The sequence below is a fragment of the Hordeum vulgare genome, chromosome 7H, assembly GCF_904849725.1.
Source record: "Hordeum vulgare subsp. vulgare chromosome 7H, MorexV3_pseudomolecules_assembly, whole genome shotgun sequence".
Lineage (NCBI taxonomy): Eukaryota > Viridiplantae > Streptophyta > Magnoliopsida > Poales > Poaceae > Hordeum > Hordeum vulgare.
Window position 1 is genome coordinate 2,814,564 of NC_058524.1, and position 23,813 is coordinate 2,838,376.

The following is a 23,813-nucleotide window of genomic DNA, read 5'->3' on the forward strand; positions in this document are numbered from 1 at the left end:
GACATTATCACTGCATGCAAATAAATCAACAATGCACTAGAATGTGCAGAACCAAAGCATGCTACTATTCTTCACCCTTCATCTCATTACACGGAGAGATATGCGATTCCAAGAAGGAGAATACTGGATAATCGAATAAGGACCGTTATTTTATAATGAAGGTTTCATCAAATTAAGTCATGAAATATCTGTGCATCATAGTTCTTAGTAGAAATGCGAATCAAAGTTTGAACTTTTTTTACAGACCAAGTAACTGGATTGAGGAGTGAAATAGAAGCTAAAATATGAGGACCATAACACTATTCAGCATCAGTGTCATAGGTAGCTAACATAATAACTTTCATCCATGCTTGCTACTCCCTTCGTTCCTAAATATAAGTCTTTTAAGAGATTTCATTAGGTGGCTACATACGAAGCAAAATAAATGAATCTATACTCTAAAATATGTCTATATACATCCGTATGTAGTCTTCTAGTAGAATGCCTAGAAAGACTTATATTTAGGAACGGAGGAAGTAGTTGCTAGTGTTAGTCATGGTCTGCTAAGATGATGGCTTCCTTCCTCACTTCCAACTGCTAGCACACGACCTGCACGACAAGAGAAGGTAAGTACGAGCTCGACGTTGAAACTTATGCAGCATAGGAAGAGGGAACCATCCTGGCCTGATATATGGTAACATAACTAAAGGTATTCAGTGACAAAACATAATCATGGCATACACAAAGCAGAAGGTACAAGAGGTTAGGTCGAGGTTTAGAAGCTAACTATAAAAGTAACATTCCTTTGATCCTTTTTAAGATAGGTTAAAACCAAAAGGTATCTACAAATTCCACATGAGAAATTCAAATCTAACAGGGTTCTCATTGTTGCTTCAGCCACGTACAGATATATTTTCTATCTACGGTCTATATTTCTACTAGGGGGAACCACAAATACTGACCTATTTTTACTGAGCATATATACAGGATGTCTAAACAGACTATGCACAAACAGAATAACAAATGATAATTAGTAGCATCTTGGTGTCTTAAATAATCAAAGAAAAGCTAATGCTCAAGCCAAAAGCGGCGATAAAACTAGTCCGATGCTCCAATCAGGAGCAAGGACTAACTTAACTAAATGTTGGTGTGCTCATATGATCTTATACTCCAGTATAATAGAATCAGCGAGATGGTTGTACTAAGTTCAGAATCACTAAAGCCATACCTGTATGTCTGTATAGTGTATAAGCAACTTCTATTTATATGCTCACAGCGAACTCACAACATCTATGTATACCTGTATGTCTGTACGCAGTCTCTAGGTTGATGATCAGTACAAATTCAGGGATTTATGATTAAACCTGGATCAGCTTTGCCTAATCACCTCCAAGTCGTCATCTTGGCTTGCATGCTGATAGGACCTACGTTTCTTTGGGCGATGTCCATCCGCATCATTGCACATCAAGGCTTGGAGCAGCATTTGCCGTTTATGTGTCAATCTTGTTACCTGCTTACACAGAGGCTCCTATAATCAAAATACGACCCAACAAGAAAACAAATACTGAACATGAAGTTATGATTCCATTCTTCAGAAAAAAAGAGCTTAAACATTAAGTATAAAAAATTAAAAAGGTTGACAAGGCTAAAAATACTGAACATAAGTTTTTACCATTTTGGAAGGTACTGGTTCGCTCTCTTTAAGCTTCTTCCTTAAAACCTCCAGCTCTTTGTTCCTTTTAGCAAGTTCTTGTTTTGCCGCCACCAGCTCCATCTTTGTTGCCACATGGCCATGTTTTTCTTCCTCAAGCTCATTCTTTGCTACGACATGATCATGTTTTTCTTCTTCAAGTTCCTTCTTTACAGTTTCAAGTTGCTCCTCCTTTTTTGCCACCCGCTCCTTTATCACTGCACTACCAAATGAGTCAACATAATAAACCAGGATCCTAATAAATTAATTTTGGAGCAGAAGTTAAACTATATGAAAGATCAGAAACCTTGATAGTCATGCTGCAATTTCTCCTTTTCTTCTATGACCATATCAATTACACCATTAAAGTCCACTTTCTTATCTTTGAGCTTTTTGTTCGCTTCTACGAGTTTATCAACCATTGTCTTGATTTCCAGGTACTCGATATTGGCATCCTTATGATAGCATATCTTTGACTGAAGCTTAAGGACCAATGCGTCAACGATGTCAGCCATGTATAACCTGCAAGATCAGTTGATAACAGAATATCACAAAGATAGAATAGGTCATTTACCGAATGCACAATTAGCGTATGCAGTAGCAGAGCTTGCACCGACAAAGAGGGCCAACATTTGTGACCCTAGCCCAGTTGTTGAAACAGAGTGACTACTCTCTTTTTTTGTACTAAATAGACAGCAGTGAGACCGATGAATGAAATTTAGACTGTCAAAGATACTAGCAAAATGGACATGAAGCACAACAAACGCAGTTTTCATTTGGACCATCCAGAATATTTCATATGCATGTTCGTTATTGCTCATTTCATGAATTTTAATTGACAAAAATGGCAAACATATGTCCTAATAACAGAACAGTGGATTCAGACTATGTGTTCTTATCTATTTTGCATAATATTAATGGGAATAGAGGAACCAATGACATTTGGTGTTTCACAAAATTGTTATCTAAAAAGTCGATATTCAGAAAAGTAGACAAGGCATTAACAATGATCGGAGCAATTGCAGGGCTACAAGCTAACATGTTGTATTGTTATGTCTTAGAAACAGAGCCTGCTCAAGCTAGTAATGCGACCCAACAACAATCCACATCAAGAAAAAGCGCACAAACACGCACTGAAATCTAGCTGAAATAAGAAATGCCAGAAATCTAAGGACGGAAACCGTGAATGCTGTGTATGTTGAGAAGGGGGGTAAAATTATTTGCAAAAAACAACGAACGGGGATAAAATTCGCTAACTGGGCAAAGACTCAAACACAGATAAGAATACTTGCTTTAACCCTGTGAAAAAACAGAGCCCAATCTTTATCTTTACCCTCTAAGAACAGCTGAATGGTGAAAGAACTAATTATCTGGAAAACATACAGGAACCAGCCATAAACTAGCGCAGAATAACTAATGGAGCACAGTGAGAAAGCTGAACCTTTCAGGATGCACAAATTCAGGAGACCAGAGCAGCGAGAGAGGAAAACTAGATGTGGCGCTTTCATGCACACAGGAGCAAGACCAAGAGGTACAGATCAAATACCAGTTCACCTCATCTCGTAGCAACTGAGGAGTACTCAACGTATCAAAGGTGTGATGGCTTCTTTTATTGAGTGAATAATGGTGTGAAGTACGGAGAGACATGAGAGAATGGCATGTTGGTTGGTTCTTCAAAGGAAATATTCATTTATTAAAATAGATCTGTGTCTTTCTAAACCACAATTTTATACAATATTTGCGCTCGGAAAAATCATGTGCCATGCGCAAAAAAAAAAGCCAGAAGACAGGACAGGCTGCTGACTCTTTTTTTTGAAATGGAAAACTCTATTCCATTACACATTCGGTCCAGCTAAATCACTGGCAACCGCATCAGCTACAAAGTTTGGTACATCTGACAGCACATACAGACTTCTTGTTCAACCAAACTCGCATCAAACAACGCTAATTTATGAGCAGCTACATTACATGACCTGGGACACCACATGATGGAAATGGACTGAAAATAATACACTAATTTACATTTTGCTTCACAGAACAGGCTATCAAAGACTGAATTGTCATAGTCATCGTCAGTGACAGCTTGTTTCGGCACCGGTGCGTCTGTTTCAAAAATAATATTCCTGCATCCCAGTTCGCTTGCTCTCTCAACAGCATGCAACATGGCTATTGTTTCTGTTTGAATTACCTCAGATAGTCTGCAGAGTCTCCCTGTCCCTGCTGCTAACGGTTTTTGGCACCGGCAAATTAGCACATTCACACAACATCAATCAATATTGTTGTAAAATTTCAAATCAAACATTGAAACATAGCTCGGTATACCATGCATCTTGTTCAGGACGAAGGTGTGTTAGATAAAACGAGATCAACGAGACACGAGAGACACGGATTTTTACGTGGAAACCCTTGCGGGAGAAAACCACGGACGCACGAAGGCGCAATCACTATGAGGGTGGAGTATTACAAGCACGAGACGACAGGCCGTCTTTAGGTGCGACTACATGGAGTATATATGAGGGGCAATACATAAGAGTCCTTGGAGGACAAGTAAACGAGTTGTACTCGTACGCGTCGGTACCAACGCAAAGGCCCACACCGATTGTACTACGTCTAGTCCAATACGGTAGAATTTGGATCACAATTTAACAATCTCCACCTTGAGCCAAATTCCCTCCAGTAGTCGAAGAAAGTGAATAACTCCATCCAAATCAGCTTAAACACCTCGTGCGTCAAAGTCCAAAAGGACTAGTGAGAAATACCAACTAAGCCCGAGCAAAGCTCAAACTTATTGGTAGGAACTGGCTTTGTCATCATATCAGCTGGATTATCATGAGTACTTATCTTGCATACCTTCAAATCACCTTTAGCAACAACATCTCGAACATAGTGAAATCTGACATCAATGTGTTTTGTTCTCTCGTGATACATTGGATTCTTTGTAAGATATATAGCACTTTGACTGTCAGAAAATATGGTAGGGCAAGATGAATCTCCACAAAGCTCAGTGTACAAACCTTTCAACCAGACAGCTTCTTTGCATGCCTCAGAAATAGCCATATACTCGGCATCAGTAGTGGAACAAGCCACAATAGACTGTAAAGTTGCTCTCCAACTCACAGCACAACCACCAATTGTGAAAACATAACCTGTGAACGATCTTCTCTTATCCAAATCACCAGCAAAATCAGAATCAACAAAACCAACAAGTCCATCTCCAGTTTTCCCAAACTGTAAATAAGCATTAGAAGTACCTCGCAGATATCTAAAAATCCACTGAACTGCATTCCAATGCTCTTTTCCAGGATTAGCCATGTATCTACTAACAACACTCAGTGCATAAGATAAATCCGGACGAGAACAAACCATGGCATACATAAGTGAACCAACTGCACTCGAATAGGGAACTCTAGACATGTACTCAATATCTGCATCTGACTCAGGACATAAGGCTGATGATAATTTGAAGTGTGCAGCTAACGGAGTACTTACTGGCTTGGCATTATGCATATTAAAACGACGAAGAACTTTATCAATATATCCCTTCTGACTGAGATATAATTTTCCAGATGGTCTATCTCTGGATATTTCCATGCCAAGTATTTTCTTTGCTGCACCCAAATCCTTCATCTCAAATTCATTACTCAATTGCTTCTTTAGTTCATCAATCTCTGACATGCTCTTTGCAGCAATTAACATATCATCAACATAAAGGAGCAAATAAATAGCTGAATCATTGACAGTTTTCAAATAAACACAACTATCATAATTAGACCGTTTGAAACCTTGAGAGAGCATAAAGGTGTCAAATCTCTTGTACCACTGTCGAGGGGATTGCTTCAATCCATAAAGAGATTTCTTTAACTTACAGACAAGCTTTTCTTTTCCAGGAATAACAAAACCTTCAGGTTGTTCCATATAAATATCCTCTTCCAATTCTCCATGTAAGAATGCAGTTTTAACATCCAATTGTTCAAGCTCAAAATCATTCATGGCAACAATACTAAGTAAAGTGCGAATAGAGCTATGCTTCACAACAGGAGAAAAGACTTCGTTGTAGTCAATACCTGGAATTTGGCTATAACCTTTAGCAACCAACCTTGCTTTATATCTTGCCTCATCATTAGGAGAAACACCTTCCTTTATTTCGAAAACCCACTTGCAACGAATAGGTTTCTTCTCTCTAGGTAATCTTACCAAATCCCAAGTGCCATTCTTTTCAAGTGATTCCATCTCATCATGCATAGCAGTCATCCACTTATTACTATCACCAGAAATAATAGCCTCGGAATATGAAGAAGGCTCAGCATTACCTTCAATTTCTTCTGCAACAGATAAAGCAAAAGAAACAATATTGCACTCCTCAATTAACCTCTCAGGTGCATTAATACCCCGCCTAACTCTGTCACGTGCGAGATTCCAACTGGGTGGAACAATAGGCTGATTTGGAGTGACATGTTCATCATCAAAGACGGGTTCATCATGTGCATCAGCATTTTCCTTATCAGAAGTATCACCTGAATCAATAACATGCTCCACCTGAACAGTAGGCTGCTGAACAGTAGACTGATGTTCACTCTCAATTGGAACATTAGTAGATGCAACATCATGTAACATAGCAGATTCATTAAAGATAACGTTCCTGCTAATAACAATCTTTTGTGTTTCAGGATTCCACAATTTAAAACCTTTAACACCAGATTTGTAACCAAGAAAGATGCACTTAACAGCCCTAGGCTCCAACTTCCCATTATCAACATGAGCATAAGCAGTGCAACCGAAAACTCTCAACTGTGAATAATCAGCAGGTGAACCAGACCATACCTCAATTGGAGTTTTCTTATTAAGAGGAATAGATGGTGAACGGTTGATGAGATAACAAGCAGTGGAAGCGGCCTCAGCCCAAAAACGCCTATGCAAACCTGCATTGGACAACATGCAACGGGCTCTGGAAATAATGGTCCTGTTCATACGCTCAGCAACACCGTTTTGTTGAGGAGTATAAGGAACGGTGTGGTGTCTGACAATGCCTTCAGACTTGCAATAATTCCCAAATTGCTTAGAACAGAATTCCATACCATTATCAGTGCGAAGTATTTTTACCTTCTTTTCAGTTTGTCTCTCAATCATAATCTTCCACTCCTTAAAAGCTGAGAAAGCTTGCCATTTATGCTTCAAGAAATAAGGCCAAACCTTTCTCGAATAATCATCAATAATAGTCAACATGTAACGAGCACCACCTAGTGACCTTTTGCGAGATGGTCCCCATAAATCAGAATGCACATAATCAAGAATACCTTCAGTTGTATGAGTCGAAGTGTTGAACTTCACCCTCTTGTGCTTGCCGAAGATACAATGCTCACAAAATTTCAATTTACCAGTTTGGTATCCTTTAAGAAGACCTCTCTTATTTAACTCTGCCAAACCAAGTTCACTCATATGTCCAAGACGCATATGCCAAAGGTTAGAAGCATCACAACCAGAATTCTTTGAAATAACTGGAGTAGCGTTACCTGAAACGGTAGAACCTCGAAGGTAATAAAGACCATTGGTCGAACTTAAGTCACCTTTCATCACAATGAGAGAACCTTTGGTGACCTTCAAAACGCTATCTCCACCTGAATACTTGTACCCCTTTGCATCAAGGGCACTCACAGAGATAAGATTTCTCTTCATCTTCGGAATATACCGAACATCTGTCAAAGTTCTGATTGTGCCATCAAACATCTTGATTCGAATGGAACCAATGCCTTCAATCTTGCATGGTGAATTATCAAAACCCAAAACGGAACCAGCAGCAGTAGTAGAATCAAAAGTAGTAAACCAATCTCTATGCGGGCACATATGAAAAGTACACGCAGTGTCAAGTACCCACTCATCATTGGTCTCAGCACATCCAGCAATAACAACAAGAGCATCATCGGAACTTTCATCACGAGCAACATTAGCAGAATTTTCACCTTGTTTGTTACCTTTCGGTTTATACGTACCATTCCTCTTTTCCTTGTTCTGCAACTTGAAACATTCTGAAATGTCATGCCCGTCTCTCTTGCAATACCTGCAAGACTGCTTCTTGTCTCTGGATTGCGACCGGCCCCTCTGGCCGTTCTTACTTTTGCCACGGTTTCCATTATGTGAGTTCTTCTCATTTGTCCTGCCACGAACAGATAATCCCTCGGCTTGGGATGAACTCGAACCATCATGAGGCACCATTAATTTCATCTTCTCCTTAGAGTTCAAAGCTTCATAAACTTCATTAAGCGTGAGAGTATCACGACTGTATAATATGGTGTCTCGAAAATTGGTATAAGAACTTGGCAGCGAACAAAGTAACATTAAAGCAGTATCTTCTTCATCATACGTAACCTCCATTGCAGCTAGATCGGATATGATCTCTTTAAATTCTGAAATATGATTCAAAACGTTACCTCCCTCGGGTAACCTGTGCATGAATAATTTTTGCTTCAGATGCATCTTGCTGGTGAGATCTTTAGTCATGCAAATCCCTTCCAGCTTTAACCATAAAGCGGCGGCAGTTTTCTCGCTCAAAACTTCCTGCAAAATATTATTATGCAAATAGAGTTGAATTTGTGACAAAGCCTTACGATCCCTTCTTTTCTCCTCAGCAGTCCAATCCTCAATTCTATTCTTCCCAAAACTATCCAGTGCATCATCATAGTCGGCCTGCGCCAACAACGCCCGCATCTTGACTTGCCATAGGGTAAACCTTGTGTCACGGTCCAGCAGCAGAAGATCGTACTTCATGGAAGCCATGAGTAGATAAATCTGTGTACACAAAGTAGTACAAGCCGGCAGAAAATTCTTGACAGAATTAATACGCGGAGCAAAGAACTAGAAACAATAGCACCTGGTAGCTTCGGTTGTGGATGTAGCAATTGAGAACGAACCAAACAAAAAATCTGTGTTACGTGTAGCAGCAGCAACTTGCTTGATGGATTTTGCTCTGTGGCTGGAAAGTAGCAGCAGCAGCGACTTGTGGCAGTACTCCGATCTGACGAGCAGCTACAGCCACGAATCTTGGTTGCGTGGAGCAGCAGCACTTGCGGTAACAGCGGCGGCCTCCTCGCGAGCGAAAAAACGGATCGGGTCGCGACGAGGCGCGCGACGGAACCGAGGGACAAGCTGGCGAGCGAAATAAAAAACCCAGATCGAGGCGGGGAAGAGCGGCGGCCTCGGCTTATATGACGCAGCAGCAGAAGAAATTCCTGTCGGTCTCGGATCCGAGACGCGTGCGACGGCGCACGCGTTAGATCCCTAATTTCTCTCGATCTGAAATCTCGTATCTTAAACCATAGCTCGTATACCACTTGTTAGATAAAACGAGATCAACGAGACACGAGAGACACAGATTTTTACGTGGAAACCCTTGCGGGAGAAAACCACGGACGCACGAAGGCGCAATCACTATGAGGGTGGAGTATTACAAGCACGAGACGACAGGCCGTCTTTAGGTGCGACTACATGGAGTATATATGAGGGGCAATACATAAGAGTCCTTGGAGGACAAGTAAACGAGTTGTACTCGTACGCGTCGGTACCAACGCAAAGGCCCACACCGATTGTACTACGTCTAGTCCAATACGGTAGAATTTGGATCACAATTTAACAAGGTGGATGAGAAAGCGAGCTCACTTCATTGTATTCCCCAATATTGGCCGCCTCATATATGACTTCCAGTTTTAACGGCCTCACGTAGTCTTTTTGTTTTTGAAAGGGAAACGGTCTCGCGTAGTCATCGCCACCACTAAAAAGGACGCGTGAGGACCCTCAAACACATCTGAATCCTTAGTGTAGGGCGGCTGCAAGTCCTCTCCTCAACCTGGGTGTCGGACAATACAAGGGTTTGACTAAAGTCTTTGTCGATCATTGCTTACAATGGTTAATCACTCTTTAGGCTGCGATATCTATGTTGACCGCTGGCTTTGTTGTCAGTGTAAGTGCTACGAACACTGTCATGAACTACGGTAATGGTGATAAAATTTCATTTGAAAACAATTGTGAACGGTCGGACGAGATGCGTATGCATATTTGATGCATGGTCAGCGCATCCAAGAAATGGACCGAACGTTGTCCTGCTGCCCTATCCAAACAGATAAAATCCGAATAAAATAAAAGTTCGTTTGGGATCGTGCATTGGAGTTGACCTCATTCTGAAGCACATATGAAGTCAACCAAATAAAAGACCCTAAAACAACCGCAGATGCAACAGTGACAACTAGATCAACTAGATCAAGCATGCAATGCTAACAAAATTGAAATGACAAGTTCGCTCGCACAAGCTTGACGTCGCATTTGCGAGAGACGAGACTGCCTAAGGGCGTGTTTGGTTGGTTGTGCCGTTTTTAGTCACTTTGCATACTTGATCCACTAGGGCCCGCATGAGCATATGCAGGCAAGAAATCATCATCTGCATGCTACTGTTCAAGAATCATAGGGACGCCTCTTCGCTCAGGGTTTGGTTGCTCTCATTATATGTCGTTACACGAGTGCACATTGTTTAGTTTCATACGAGCATAGAGTTGAGCTCATCTTATACCCTACTTGGTGAGCTTATCCACTACTACTACATCTTACACCCGATCACACCGAGCACACCAGCATCATAGTAATGCAATGGAGATGAACTGGACGAAGAGATGAAGTGCTTCAGCCCAAACGGGCGATGCACCTTCACGACCTTAACATTGTTGCATCCCCTGCTCTAACACGTACTTGGAGTAAGCATCTTCTACCGCCGGCCTAGTCTTAAACCCTCTATGGCTTTGGTTGATGTACCTGAAACTTGTTTGTTGCAACCTTCCAATGAACTGTAGACCCGTGAAACCCTCCCTTAGAACACCGCATACCACTTGCCAATGAGCAATAAGTTGAAGCAACAAGCAATAAAGCACTTTAGGAGCAAGCAATTAAGCACATAAGCAATGGAGCATAAGATCATTAGTAAGCATGCATGATTATACCATACCAATTTCAACCTAACACTACGTTGGTATTATCCTATCACCACATCCAAAAGAGGGTGTATTCCTACCATCACAAGTTCGTGATCACCGTGAGGGGTTAGTATATACCACATCACCAAAATATACCATAAGAATGTCTTCAAGACCTAAGTATCCAAAATATACGTCGTCATCGTCATTATCATCGTGGAGGATCATGCACGTCGTTATCACTAGCAGAAGCAATACTAGTAGTAGTGCTTGCCCAGCCGGGTCCTTAGCCAAACCACCCTGCGAGCCTCTCCCATGGCAACAAACCCAACACCCTGGGCTTTGTTGTCAAGTAGGTGGCCGAGGCTACCATGAGAGCCTCTGGGTTGAAGTCGATCTGGTCCATCACGGCGTCGTAGAGCTCAGGCTGGACGTCGACTGTCTTGCTCTCTCTGGTGGTGATGGCCACCTCCTTCACAGCCTGAGTCATGCTGCTAAAGATGGTCAGCTACTCCTCCATGAAGCTTGCCCGCTTCCTCTTCTTCTCAAGCATAGAAATGTGCTTACCTTCCTTCTCACAAGCATCAATGTTGATGGTGTTCGACTCCTGGGTGTCTGGATACTCGGGCATCAGGGGCATCAACGCCATGGGCGAGCCCAATGGCTGACCAGAGACCATGGCATGCTTGCCGATGGCGAGCCCAAAGGAGAAGATATGTTGCATCTTGTGGTAGTTCTGGATAGTGTCTTGAGGAACTCCGTGTCCTTGTGTGATCCTAAAAAAGAAACAGAGTAGAGTGATGGTTAGTCAGTATGGCAATGGTTTATAGGAAATGTTTAGTTAGAATGGCATGGTTTGTGAGTTAACCGTGATCTGGCCTTGGTAGTGCTCTGCCTCCAACATGATTATGCAGGTCTCCTCATCCCATGAAGCACCGCTCAGGTCTCTCAGCTTGGAGAAAATGATCCACCTCGTTCTTCACTTCCTCAGGTGGTTGTAGACCTGGGTCGAGGTGACCCCCTGTCCACAAAACTTGAACACTTGATTTGCCACAGAGTTCAGATGCACCTCCTTGAACCCTTGTAAGTTCTCCCTACACTAGATATGATCTCACACATTTTGTTAAGCACAAAAGTGGAGAGAAACACGTGCCATTTATTGATGCATCCCCTGCTATCCTTCTTTTCCTTTGTGGCTGCCTTTCGAGCAGCCACATGAGATACAACATTGGACCGAGCCAAGACAAATGGAGGAATCATACGCGGCACCTCGAAAACCTTTGAATCATAAGCTTGGAAGTCCTCGACGTAGGACACCAGGAACTGGATCTCGAACGACATGATGGCCAGACTAAAATCTTGTGTGCTCATGTCCTACAAATGTAAGCGTCATCAAGAACACAACACAACACACATCAATAATATGAACTAGGTGTAAACATGGACATCACAGCACACATCGATAGTATGAACTAGATGTAAAACATGCACACATGGAGCAGCTCTAATCTTGCGACCCATTTCGTCCGCCTGTGTCCGTTTGGGTCGCCGTGGACACAAAAGTCGGCCCAACGCGTCGACCCAAACGGACGTGCGTTCTTTTTCGTCCGCGCGTGACCCATTCCAGGACCGAATTTGGGCGGCATTTGCGTCGCCATAGACACAAAACGGACACCCGCATCGCGTGTCCTTCTCTTCCCCTTGGCCCACCAGTCGGTGGCACGTACGCCATTCTGCTCTTCCTCCTTCGCCTCCAAATCACCCCCACCTCTCACCAGTCGCCGCCCACTTTCGTTGTCGCTGCCAGCCATCCCCCCCCCGCAGACTCACCCTCCCGGCCGCCACGTCTCCGCCACCGCCGCCCAGCTCAGCCACTTTCTCTCGTTGGGACCTGAGGCTCCTCTCCGTCCGGAGTCTTCCACAATGCCCGCAAGGTGTTTGACGTTTTGCCCAAGGTACAAATGGACTCCGATGATGACTATTTTTTCTACAATGTTCTTTTGGATTCGGATGATTCTTCATCTGATGATGAGGAGATGGTGGCGGATGTCGTTGGTCATCCATGCCGGGGCACATGCCGCCACTGAATCGCAACCGGGAGAGTGGTCATTTCCTACTCTGGAAATACTACTTCGAGACCCCAAATCCACTCTTCAAACATCACTTGTTCTGTCATCGTTTTCGGATGGCTAGACATGTTTTCAACCATAATTGAGAGGGGGTGGTTGAGTACGATAACTATTTCGAGTGTAAGACGGATGCCCTTGGAAAGATTGCATCTCCTCTTATCAGAAATGCACTACTGCCATTCGGATGCTTGCATATGGAGTCCCCGGCTATCTCATTCATGAGTATGTCCAGATGAGCGAGTCCACCTGCCTTGAGTCCATGTATAGATTCTGCATGGCTGTCATAGGTGTATTTGGGCCTTGTGAGAGCCAACAGTTGCCGATACAACACAATTGTTGTTGATGAATGCCAGTAGGGGGTTCTCAAGGATGTTGGTAGCTTAGATTGTATGCAGTAGAAGTGGAATAAACCGCCCTTCTGCTTGGCAAGTGGAATAAACTGCCCCTCTGTACTGTCATACTTGAGGTCGTGGCTTTCCAAGATCTATGGATTTGTCATGCTTTCTTTGGCATGGCCGGATCTCACAACGATATCAATGTGCTCCAGCGTTCTCCGGTGTTTGCTAGGATGGCAGAAGGCAATTGCCCAGAGGTCAATGTTGAGATCATTGGCCACCAGTACAACAATGGATACTATTAGCTAATGGTATCTATCCACATTGATCTACTCTTGTAAAAACAATCTCCAACCCTGTAGGGAGAAGAGAAATAGACTTGCCTAAAAGCAAGAGAGTGTTAGAAAGGATGTAGAGCATGCCTTTGGCGTTCTTCAATCTCGATGTGGCATCATTCAGTATCCTGATAGAACTTGAAGCACGAAAAAATTGTGAGAGGTGATGACAACTTATGTGACCATGCATAACATGATCATGTATAACGTGATCAAAGCGATCAAAAAATGATCGCAAACCTGCCATCGAAAAATGAATTACCTTGTTGAACGCACGACCGATCCATTACCTAAGTGAATAAAATAGGAATAAAACATGTGTATGTTTGCGTCGTGCGGTTGAAGTTGCTGAGAATAGTTGGCGTGCACGCAGGAGGCACGACCACGACTGCACGAGGAGTAGAGCATCAGCAGCAGCGGCGCAAGCGTCCAAACCCAAACCCCACAGATGTTGCGGGCGTCGTGCGTCCCGTGTGCCCGTCTTCAAACACGATGAGCCACTCCCACTCCCGTCCCATGTTCAGATGAGAGATTGACGGGCGGAAAGCAAAGTTGACGGTTGTCACCGACAGCGAGTCAATCAGTTATCAGTGTGCTGCCTGCGATCCACCGTGCGACTCAAACTGCGACGGCACCCATCACTTTCTTCCCCACCCACACCCACACCCACGCCCCAGATCATATCACTCTCCTCCTCCTCACTCCTCTTTGCCCCGTCCAGCTGACAGAGACCGCCGCCGTCGCCCTCCGTCGTCCACCACCAGCCTCCATGGGCTCCTCCCACCGCCACCTCCTGCGCCTGCTCGACGACCCCTTCTTCCCCTTCCCCCGCCACCACCTTCAACCGCAACAGAGAAATAGAGGCCACGCCATGCTCTATGCCGATTACTTTGACAATACCGCACTTTTCAAACTGGAGAAATGCCGAGTAGTTGAGGGAGCCAAATGCCGCTGATACAGAAAGGCTGTTAGCTATCAACGCTGATAGAGGCTTTCCAAGCCTGCTTAACAACATAGACTGTATGTACTGAGAGTAGAAGAATTATCCATTTGCTTGGCAGGGCTAGTACAAGGGACATGTGAAAGTGTCCACTGTCATACTAGAAGCGATGACTTTGCAAGATCTGTAGATATATCATTCTTTCTTCGGCATGACAGGTTCTCATAATGATATCAACGTGTTGCAGCATTATTCAGTCTTCGCAAGGCTTGCGGAAAATAATTTTACAACGTGAAGGCAAACATTAATGAATATGAATATATGGGTATATTGACCGTGACAGACACGATGTGTCCGTGTGTTGAACATGCGGCCACTGCATTTCGTAAAAGACCCGGACACGATTTCATTGTTTTATCTATAAATAAATAAAATTCAGACAAATTGAACGTCCGTTTAAGGTCGTGTGCTGTAGTTGGACTGAGAGGGTAGTGGGCGTGCACGCAGGGGGCACCATCACGAGGAGGAGGACAGCGGTAGCAGCAGGTAGCAAGCGTCCAAAGCTAAACCCAAACCCAGATGCGGCGGGCGTGGTGCGTCTGTGTCCCATGTGAATCAAGGACGGAGCAAAGCTTTCTTGCCGCCCGGCATCATGTCAGCGAGTTAATCATGTGCGTGCGATCCATCGCTTTCTTCCCCACCCACACCCACACCCACACCCACAGATCAGATCCCTCTCCTCCTCCCCCTGCCCAGCTGACACTGACCAGTCTTCCATCCGGACAGCGTCCCACTGCCACCGTCGTCCTCCGCCGCCCGCCGCCCGCCGCCATGGGCTCCTCCCACCGCCACCTCATGCGCCTGCTCGACGACCCCTTCTTCCCCTTCCCCCCACCGCCGCCCACCTCCTCCTCCTGCCCCTTCCTCCCACCTCCACTCTCATCCCCCTTCGCCTTCCCCCACGACGACCTCCTCGACCTCTACCTCCCCGCCGACCCCTTCTTCCTCCCAACCCCACCCCCACCCCACTTCCCCGCCCCCACCCCGCACGCCTTCCTCCTCCACGACCTCACCGACCGCGTCGCCGCGCTCGAGCTCGCGGCCCGCGCCGCGGCCCCGCAGCCGGCCCGCCGCAAGTACACCTACGCCGCCGCCTCCCCGGGTGGCCGCAAGGTGAAGTGGACGGCCGAGGAGAAGCCCCGCGGCGGGGGCCGGTCCCTCAAGTGGGAGGCGGAGCTCGCCTCCCCCAACGACGACGGATTCGACCGCAAGTGGAAGTGGGAGGCCAAGTCCAAGCCCGGCGCCGGAGGCAAGACCAAGACCAAGTGGGGCACCGAGATCAAGGGCAAGGGCTCGCTCGAGCCGTGGTCCCACGCCTACACCTGGGAGGAGGACTTCAGCGCCTCCGACGATGACGAGGATGCCGACTACCCGGAGGAGCGCCGCAGGCCGGAGCAGAAGAAGGAGCCCAAGAAGATCAAGGCCGCCGCCAAGGAGGAGAAGAAGCCGGCCAGGAAGTCCGTCCACATCGAGGAGATCCCCGAGGACAACACCGCCGGCTGCGACGCCATCCGCAAGGTACTCTACTCACCACCATTGGTTACCATTACGACGGGGAGGGGAACGCTGAAAAGATGAGATTTTTCTGGGGTTCTGTGGCCCGATCTGAGCGAAATGTGTGATTGATTCCCTGTACATGTCCGACAGATCCACGAGGGGTACGTCTCCCTAGATTTCAGAAAAAGATTGTTATTTGAAGAGGATGCTTAGTGTACATGGTCCAGATCTGTGCTACTACTAGCTATACATACATTGTGCTCTGCTCTGAATGATATTACCTTGAGGATCCCTCATTCCTTGCAATGAACTAGAGTCATATATACAGATGTGGACTGACCGCCTGACATTTGTTTACCTTCTGTTCTGATGATGCAGGCGTTTGCCATGGGGAACGGCAAGGGGAAGGCCAAGGAGCTGTCGCCGCAGGACGCCGCGCTGCTCATCCAGATGAACTACAGGGCGCACCTCGCCCACCGTTCCCAGGTGCTCCGCTGCCTGCGTGATCTCGCCGTGGCCAAGGCCAAGCTCAAGGAGCTCAGGTCCCTGTTCTACAACCTCTCCTACAGGCGCCGCCTCTCGCATGACCACGAGGAGCGCCAGAGGTTCTCTGAGAAGATCATTGTCCTGCTCCTCACCGTCGATGCGCTCGAGGTGAGCTCCGTCATGACCTGTTTACGATTGACGATTGTCGTGGCTGTGTTGTGGGTTTGAGATTCAGTTATGGCATTGTTGACTTGGGGTTGGTTTATCAGGACTTTGTACATAAGCATGAATTTCTCAAGGTATTGGTTAGCCGTTAGTGACGCATCATCGTTGAAATAAATAAATAAAAGCACATGACAAAGATTAACATGATATTGAACATAGGTTCTTGTATGAGGGTGCATGTATGTGTGCTCAACCAAGTATGTACTTCCTGCCAGCACATATTGATATTGGACGATCATTTTTTTTTTATAAATAGGCTAGCATGGCTGACGACCACTCAGTATAAAGATTACTATCATATTGATGGGTAATGTATGATCTTAGTTCTTAGTGGTATCTTCGGTGGTTCAAGCATGATAATGTTCTTACATTCGGCCCTGTTGCATGTTTTCCAGTAGGAATTTAGACGTATATGGTTAAATGAATCTTTTGTTGATCAACCAGTGCCTGGATCCAAACTTGTATACCTTTTATTTGTTCTATTGAATGATGTCCCCTGGCATCAATTGCAGGGCCCTCTGGGCATTTAAGCTCTTGTTTCAGCATATGATAGCTGAACTAATAATACCCTGTACATTTCATAGGCCATGTTGTTTATTGCGTATACTGAAGGAGAGTGCAGTCTTTGAATTTGCCCGTGATAATTGAATGGTTTTCTGTAATCCTGCCTTTGCTTCTCTAAGAGATTGTGAACTAAATGATACTCAAATTGCTTCTCCCATCTACATGCATATTCATTAGATGTTATCTTCATAATTTTAATTGTTTTACGAACTCGAAATAGCCATCAAAACTAACGTTGCTTGGCACACTTGCCCTTTATGGGTTGCTTCCTATCCCTGTGTTACCTTTCAGTAACCCTAGTCCTTGGCCATTAATCTTGTTCTCTCTCCTTGCAGGGACCTGACTTCATGGTGAGGACAGCGAAGAAATCTATGCTGGAGGAACTCGAGGGCATGCTCGAGATCGTGGACCCGCAGCCACCAGGGAAGCAGAGGTCGTTCAGCCGCCGCAAGTTTGATCTTCCAGAGGGCGGGGCGATCCCGAATGAGAAAACTGCAGGCGTGAACAATGCTGTCAGAGTCATCAACACTGGCAAGGGCAAGCAGTAGGCACCGCCGCGCGCCTAGTTTAGTGGCTGGTACCATGCCCGATTGATGGAGCTTGTAGCGCCGCTTTGTCTGTGAATGGTCCGGTTCATCTTAGATTTCCAGTACCTTTGAGATTTGAGAAGGATTGAACTTGTCGTGCACCATTATTCAGGATGTCGTAGCATGTAATGTATGATCCGTACCGGTACCATTTGCTTTGGATTTGTTGTACTGTATGTTGTTGTTGAACTACCAGGGGAAGAGTTTGGTGCTTTAACAACCAGCTTCACTGCTGTCCTCATGGTTGATTTCCATGGAAGTTTAGTTTAGTGCTGGACGTGCCTAGCTTGTTTTCTTGTACAACCAGAAATATAGGCGAACTCCCTCCGATACATAAGTTGTAGTAAAGCAACATCAACTAATTTGAATCAGAGGAAGTACTGAACATATGTATAAATTGTGGATACTACAAATATCTTATTATGTACTCCCTATGTCTCATATTAGTTGCCGTCAAAATGGATGTATCTAAGACATAATTCAGTGCTAGGTCATCCATTTGAGCACAACTAATATGTGACGGTTGTAATATGTGATAATATCTGAAGAACAGTATGTTTATGGCATTGGATAAACGAGTTATGCACGCGAGAAGCCAGAGATTTTATAAATGCAAGTTTAGAGGGATGGGACCAATAATCAGGGGCATAGGAGTATATAAAATATTAAATGCATTTCGCTGGTCTAAAACATCATGATCTGTATTGTATCATTTGATTTGGACTTAATTGTAATGTGTATGCTGTTGTTGAACTACGAGTAGAAGATAATTTGATTATCAGCTTCTCTGGTGTCTGCCGCCCTCATGTTTTGAGTTTCATGGAAGTTCAGCTTCTTTGCCATCTTTTATTTTATTGGATTATTGCATCTTAACAAGGAGACCGCATACAAATAACACGAAACATAAAAACACACTTTATTCAACTGCGCAGTTAAGCGGAATTATGGAATGGAAAATTTTGAAGAAAGCTAGCAGCATCTCTTTGGGATGGTGAGGTGGCCGGCCATGTGCCACCCCTCTCCTCCGTCCGGGTACATGTAGGGGCACGCCGGCCGGAAGGTGGCGCTGCCCTTGGCGGCGAGCATGTTCCACTGCTCGTTGGGGTCGTCGGTGGCGAACTTGGTCCACGTCGGGGTGGAGTACTCGTAGCGGCTGTGGGTGATGCGGTGGAACTCCTGGATGTCCTTGTTCTTGGCGATGTCCTCCGAGTCGCGGAGGTCGACGGAGAGGATGTCTCCGTAGGGCCTGACGGAGTGGAGGAAGACGGGCATGGAGATGGGCTCGTTGGAGACGGCGGCGAGGTCGGACGCGAAGACGATGCTCCTCATGTCAGGGCTGAAGATGGGGTGGTTGACGTGCCCCGCGAGGGTCGCCGAGCTCTGCACCACCCGCACCACCGCCGTGGGGTCGCTGACCTTCACCAGGTAGACGGCGAAGTAGCCGGCGTCGAGGAAGGCCATCTCCGGCGCGCTGGGCGGCATCTCTCGCGTGGAGGAGAAGACGACCCAGTCCCCCCTGGGCGACCAGCTGCAGTGGGTGTCGGTCCACGGCCCGTCGGTGAGCCGCGTCACCGTACCTTCGCTGAACTCCCCGACCTCGGCGTCCTCCATGATGTAGAGGTTCTTGTGGAACTTTTCCTTGCCGCCGTCCCTCGTCGACCGGAAAACAAACTTGTCCCCCTGCGGGTTGCTGGACGGGAAGGCGTTGTTGAAGTTGCCGTCGGTGAGGCGCTGCACCTTCCGGCCGGCGGACGGCCCCGACGCGTTGGAGATGGCGTAGATCTCCAGCGGCTTGGCGGCGGAGAAGGACGGACCCACGCACACGTACAGCGTGTCCTTGTCGGGGTTCTGGTTCCACGCCGTCGAGAAGACGGCGTTGGAGCCCCGCTTCTGCAAGTTTTTGCTTGAGTAAGAATTGCTAAATTCTTTCTTTGGGGACAATTAATGGTAGATAAATAGTGTACCTCGTAGACGACGCGCAAGCCTTGGGTATCGGCAAGCCATACAGCCTTGAACTCATTGTCGACGAAGGCAAGCTTGGCGCCATCCTTGGAAATGGTTGGGAACACACCCGACACTCTGAACAATCCCACGTCTGTGTGTGGGGAGTGCATCTTGTCGAAGCTCTTGGTAGGGGCAGAAAGATTGTTCTACATTCATGTCATGCCACATCCATCGGTAAGCAATCTTCATATGGCCATCATCTAGATCTAACACTATTGAATTAGTAGAAGGGATCGAAGACACATACCCCAATGACGAGATCATCGGTTCTGACGCGATGGTAGCCGATGCGGCTCCCGGCGTCGGCGACGAAAGGGTTGTAGTGATCGCCCTTGGGTCTGATTTTCTGGCTGATCTGCACGGGCCGGTCCGGCGAGGCGACGTCGAAGATCTCGATGTGACGGTACTGCGCCTCTTCTCGCGGCGTGGTCATGGCGGCCTGCCTAGACTTTTGGCGGATGGTGGCCACGGCCACCCTGCTCTCGCTGATGGCTGCCGGAGTCATGGCGTCAATGGCCTCCGGCGTCACCCGGACGGTGGCCTTGGTGGCGATGTCGTACCGGAAGACGGCCCAGTTCGTGGGGGACTCCCCGGTCCCACGGTGGAAGAAGATGACGTTGTCGCTGCCCCACGTCGGCCAGCCTCCGTCCCGGATGAGGACCTTGCGGCGCAGGCCGCCCTGCGCCGTCTTGTCCACGTTCATGACGGCGATGTCGGTGTTGAGGCGCTCGATCTCGCCCGTCCACTTGTTCCCTCGGAAGTTGGCCACCGCCACCATCTTGCCCGACGGCGACACGGCGGGGCTCACGTCGTACTGGCCTGGCGGGGTGAGGCGCTCGGTCTTGCCGTCGGCGAGGTTGGTCCGGTACACCACGGTCCACGGCGTGCGGCGCTTCGTCACCGGCTCCTTGGTGGAGACGTATACGAGCGAGTGGCCGACGGCGCGAGCGCCCACCTTGAAGCCGCCGGCGACGCATCCGCTGTCCTCCAGCCGCGTGCCGCCGAAGGTGTCGGCGCCGTAGACGTCGCCGAGGCTCAGCACCTTCACCGCACCTTCGCCGTTGGGGCGCACAAGGGCCACGTGCAGCGTCTCGAGCCCCTTGTCCCTCTCGGAGACGAAGACGAGGCCGGCGACGCGGCCCTTCTCGGCGTCGTCCGGCGTGGCGCCGCACTCGGCGGCGAGCGCAGGGTTCTTCTTGCCCAGGAACGTGAGGAGCTCCTTGAGCGCGGCCGCCGGGATGGCCCGGCCGTTCTGGTTGTACGAAACGCCGTCGGTGAGGTGCCGCTCGTCCTCCCGCGAGGACGGCGGCGGGTCGGCCGGGCAGGAGTAGATGTCTAGTGGCACCGGCGGGCGGTAGGTCCCGAAGAAGGCGATGCTGCCACGGCCGCTGTCGTCACCCCCCATGGCTGGCCGGCGCGCAAGAATGAAACGAGCTTGTGTTGGTTTGCCCTTTGCTCGCACCGGAAGATGCTTGATTTATAATGACACGCAAACAAGAATTCAATAGCTTCAATGAAAATAAACTTATATCTACTGATAATTTCTATCCGGTTTTTATCAGAAATATCGCGCTTTATTGATCGAGAATAACTAAGAGAGAGTGCCACTCGGATACAATCTTACCAAGTTTATATGAAAAATAAAATTACTAAAGGACTCAAGATCTAGCTAGAATATGTGCCTCAACGTTCGACAAACGACTTGCACAACTAAAACGAATAGTCGAGATGATCTACGCCAACTCCTTGATATCAGTAATGATCAACCGTCAAAGCATTAATTTCCCGGATAACGGACGGGAAAACATCACATGAAAATCCTTTCCGACGGACCACCATATGTCGTAACGCCAGTGCTTCAGCTAATTTCGAGACGGTAACCTCGCCGACATGTTCACGGCAAGCCAACAAACAATCTTCGACAGGGTTCCTCATCTCCACACCAATTCCCATCCGTCGAGATTCCTTGTCGAATGTAGCATTCACGTTAACTGTCACTGCATCGCCGGCGACGAAACCCATTTATCAGGAGATACTGGGGTATCACGCCTTGAAACAATTACAGTCCTACCACAATTTTGCATAATAAAGTCAACATAAGCCAAAACTTTCTCAGTCACTCCGCGAGGATGCATCGTAACATCATTGTTTCTTGCATCATTTCTATCTTTATACTCAATGACTAACGCGGTGCGTACTTTTGGAACGTGGGCTGGGCGCCCCCGATTAGGCAAAAATATAAAAAATAGTAGAAGAAATTAAAAATGTGAAACTTGTTTGAACAAGCATTGTCTAGTGTATTACTCACGTGTAAAGTTTCGGGACAAGATAGCGTGTGTGGTATCGTTGGAAAAAAAAATAGAACTATAAATTGCGTAAATAGTAAGCTTAATACATTGTCGGTTTTCTTTTTTATTCATTCAGAATACCATGGAAGTCATTTTATCGCGCAACTTTACATGTGAGTAATACACTAGACAATGCTTGTTCGGATCATTTTTTTTAATGGACAATTTTGACTAGTATTTTTATTTTTTATTTAAATTCGGGTGTGCCTATACCCAAGTTCCAATGTGTACTGTGGATGACTAATGCTTCATTATTAATACAATGACGAGCAAACTAATAAATCCCTTGAGTGGTACATATATGGTAAAAGATTGGTGTTGATTATAGTTTGCATTTAGTCATAATTGAAGCCACAAATCTTTGATTTTATTTGCATTTTGTACTGTTCCTCATGAATACAAATGCACCCGGGTTTGAAAAAACACACTCTTGCAAACAGTAATATCTCTTGTGCTATCTTAAAACTGTAATAATAAATAGTACTCCCTCCGTCTTAAAATAATTATCTTAAGCTTAGTACTGTATGTGGTAACGACTGCGATCTTAGGGTTATGTCTAGAAAGTCTTTGAATTTTAGCGTCTACCTGAGAGAACCGTGTTCTTTGTCCCAGGCCGATACTTGATGTGGTTTTTCCTTTTTACTTTTTCTTGTGAAAGCTGGCATTTCTATAATGAAAACCGAACAGGGACCGTATATTTGTAAAAGCATCGTAATTCTTTTTCTCTCTCAATTCATTTGTCTATTTTATAAAAGATTTACATTTTTGGATTCTAATTGGGAGCGTACGCTCCCCTCACGAGGAGCCACAAATGAACAAACACAATCGCCCACTCCTAGAGGTGTTTCTACAAAACATAGCTGGCCCAGGATTTCAGATGCTCCCACCAGCACCCATCATCACCCACATACGTGTGAGAAGGAAAATCATGGAATGGGCTAGGCCCAACTAGGTCCCTTTTACAATAAAAAATATCAAACTTAATATTTTTGTGATCATGGAAAATAAAAAAATGCATGAATTTAGCAGGAAGAAGATGCCTAAAATTGCCGTCGCAAAACGAATAAACAACAGAAAGACAAAAGGAACATAGATTTGACAGGCCAACATGCAAACATTTCCATGGATCCCCTAAATTGCCATCTCGAACAATTTTAATAGAAGATTCATAAATTTCCTAGTTAAAACAAAATGTTGCCATTATATTTTTTGAACAGTTACACTCACCGCCCCATGTTATCATTCTGAAAAGTAATACAAAATTGCCACACCCCTAGATATGTGTACCATGTGCAAATATGTGTGAAAAAGTGTGGACTGGCTAGCCTGGGTATTGCCACGGGGCAAAAATACCACATGCATGCTTTCAAAAAGGTTTCATACACGCAAAACAAAAATAAAAAGTTGCAATGATCTATAAAAAGAGCTAGGGGAGAGAGTTGCCAGTTGTAGGTAGTATTTCCCATGGTGCAGAAAGTAAATTTGCAATGATGTATGCAATACATAAAATAAAAAGTCACCATGATATTTAAAAAGAACTTGGGGGGCGGGGGGGGGGGGAGAGTTGGCATGTTGTGCATAATAAAATTTCCATGTTGTAGATAGTCAATTAGCCATGATATATGTAATACATAAAAATAAAAAGATGCAATGATCTTTCAAAAGAACTAGATAGTTCCCATA

At 45.9% G+C, this 23,813-nt stretch overlaps 3 protein-coding genes across 3 annotated transcripts; 1 reads left to right on the plus strand and 2 right to left on the minus strand.

Moving 5' to 3' along the window:
- Window positions 1-443: 443 nt before the first annotated feature.
- On the minus strand, window positions 444-3,190 carry LOC123411807 (outer dense fiber protein 2-like). Its single transcript, XM_045104768.1, has 5 exons — window positions 3,111-3,190; window positions 1,977-2,191; window positions 1,652-1,887; window positions 1,344-1,489; window positions 444-588 (listed from the first exon to the last, which is right to left on the minus strand). The coding sequence occupies exons 2-4, from the start codon at window positions 2,182-2,184 to the stop codon at window positions 1,349-1,351; spliced, it is 585 nt and encodes a 194-aa protein (XP_044960703.1). The 5' UTR covers window positions 2,185-2,191; window positions 3,111-3,190; the 3' UTR covers window positions 444-588; window positions 1,344-1,348.
- Window positions 3,191-14,923: 11,733 nt separating this feature from the next.
- Window positions 14,924-17,995, plus strand: LOC123407391 (BAG family molecular chaperone regulator 7). Its single transcript, XM_045100515.1, has 3 exons — window positions 14,924-15,937; window positions 16,295-16,570; window positions 17,527-17,995. The coding sequence occupies exons 1-3, from the start codon at window positions 14,939-14,941 to the stop codon at window positions 17,737-17,739; spliced, it is 1,488 nt and encodes a 495-aa protein (XP_044956450.1). The 5' UTR covers window positions 14,924-14,938; the 3' UTR covers window positions 17,740-17,995.
- Window positions 17,996-18,677: 682 nt separating this feature from the next.
- LOC123407053 lies at window positions 18,678-21,246 on the minus strand. Its single transcript, XM_045100089.1, has 3 exons — window positions 20,030-21,246; window positions 19,743-19,928; window positions 18,678-19,668 (listed from the first exon to the last, which is right to left on the minus strand). Exons 1-3 carry the CDS (start codon window positions 21,185-21,187, stop codon window positions 18,748-18,750), a joined length of 2,265 nt encoding a protein of 754 aa, XP_044956024.1. The 5' UTR covers window positions 21,188-21,246; the 3' UTR covers window positions 18,678-18,747.
- Between the last annotated feature and the right edge of the window lie 2,567 nt (window positions 21,247-23,813).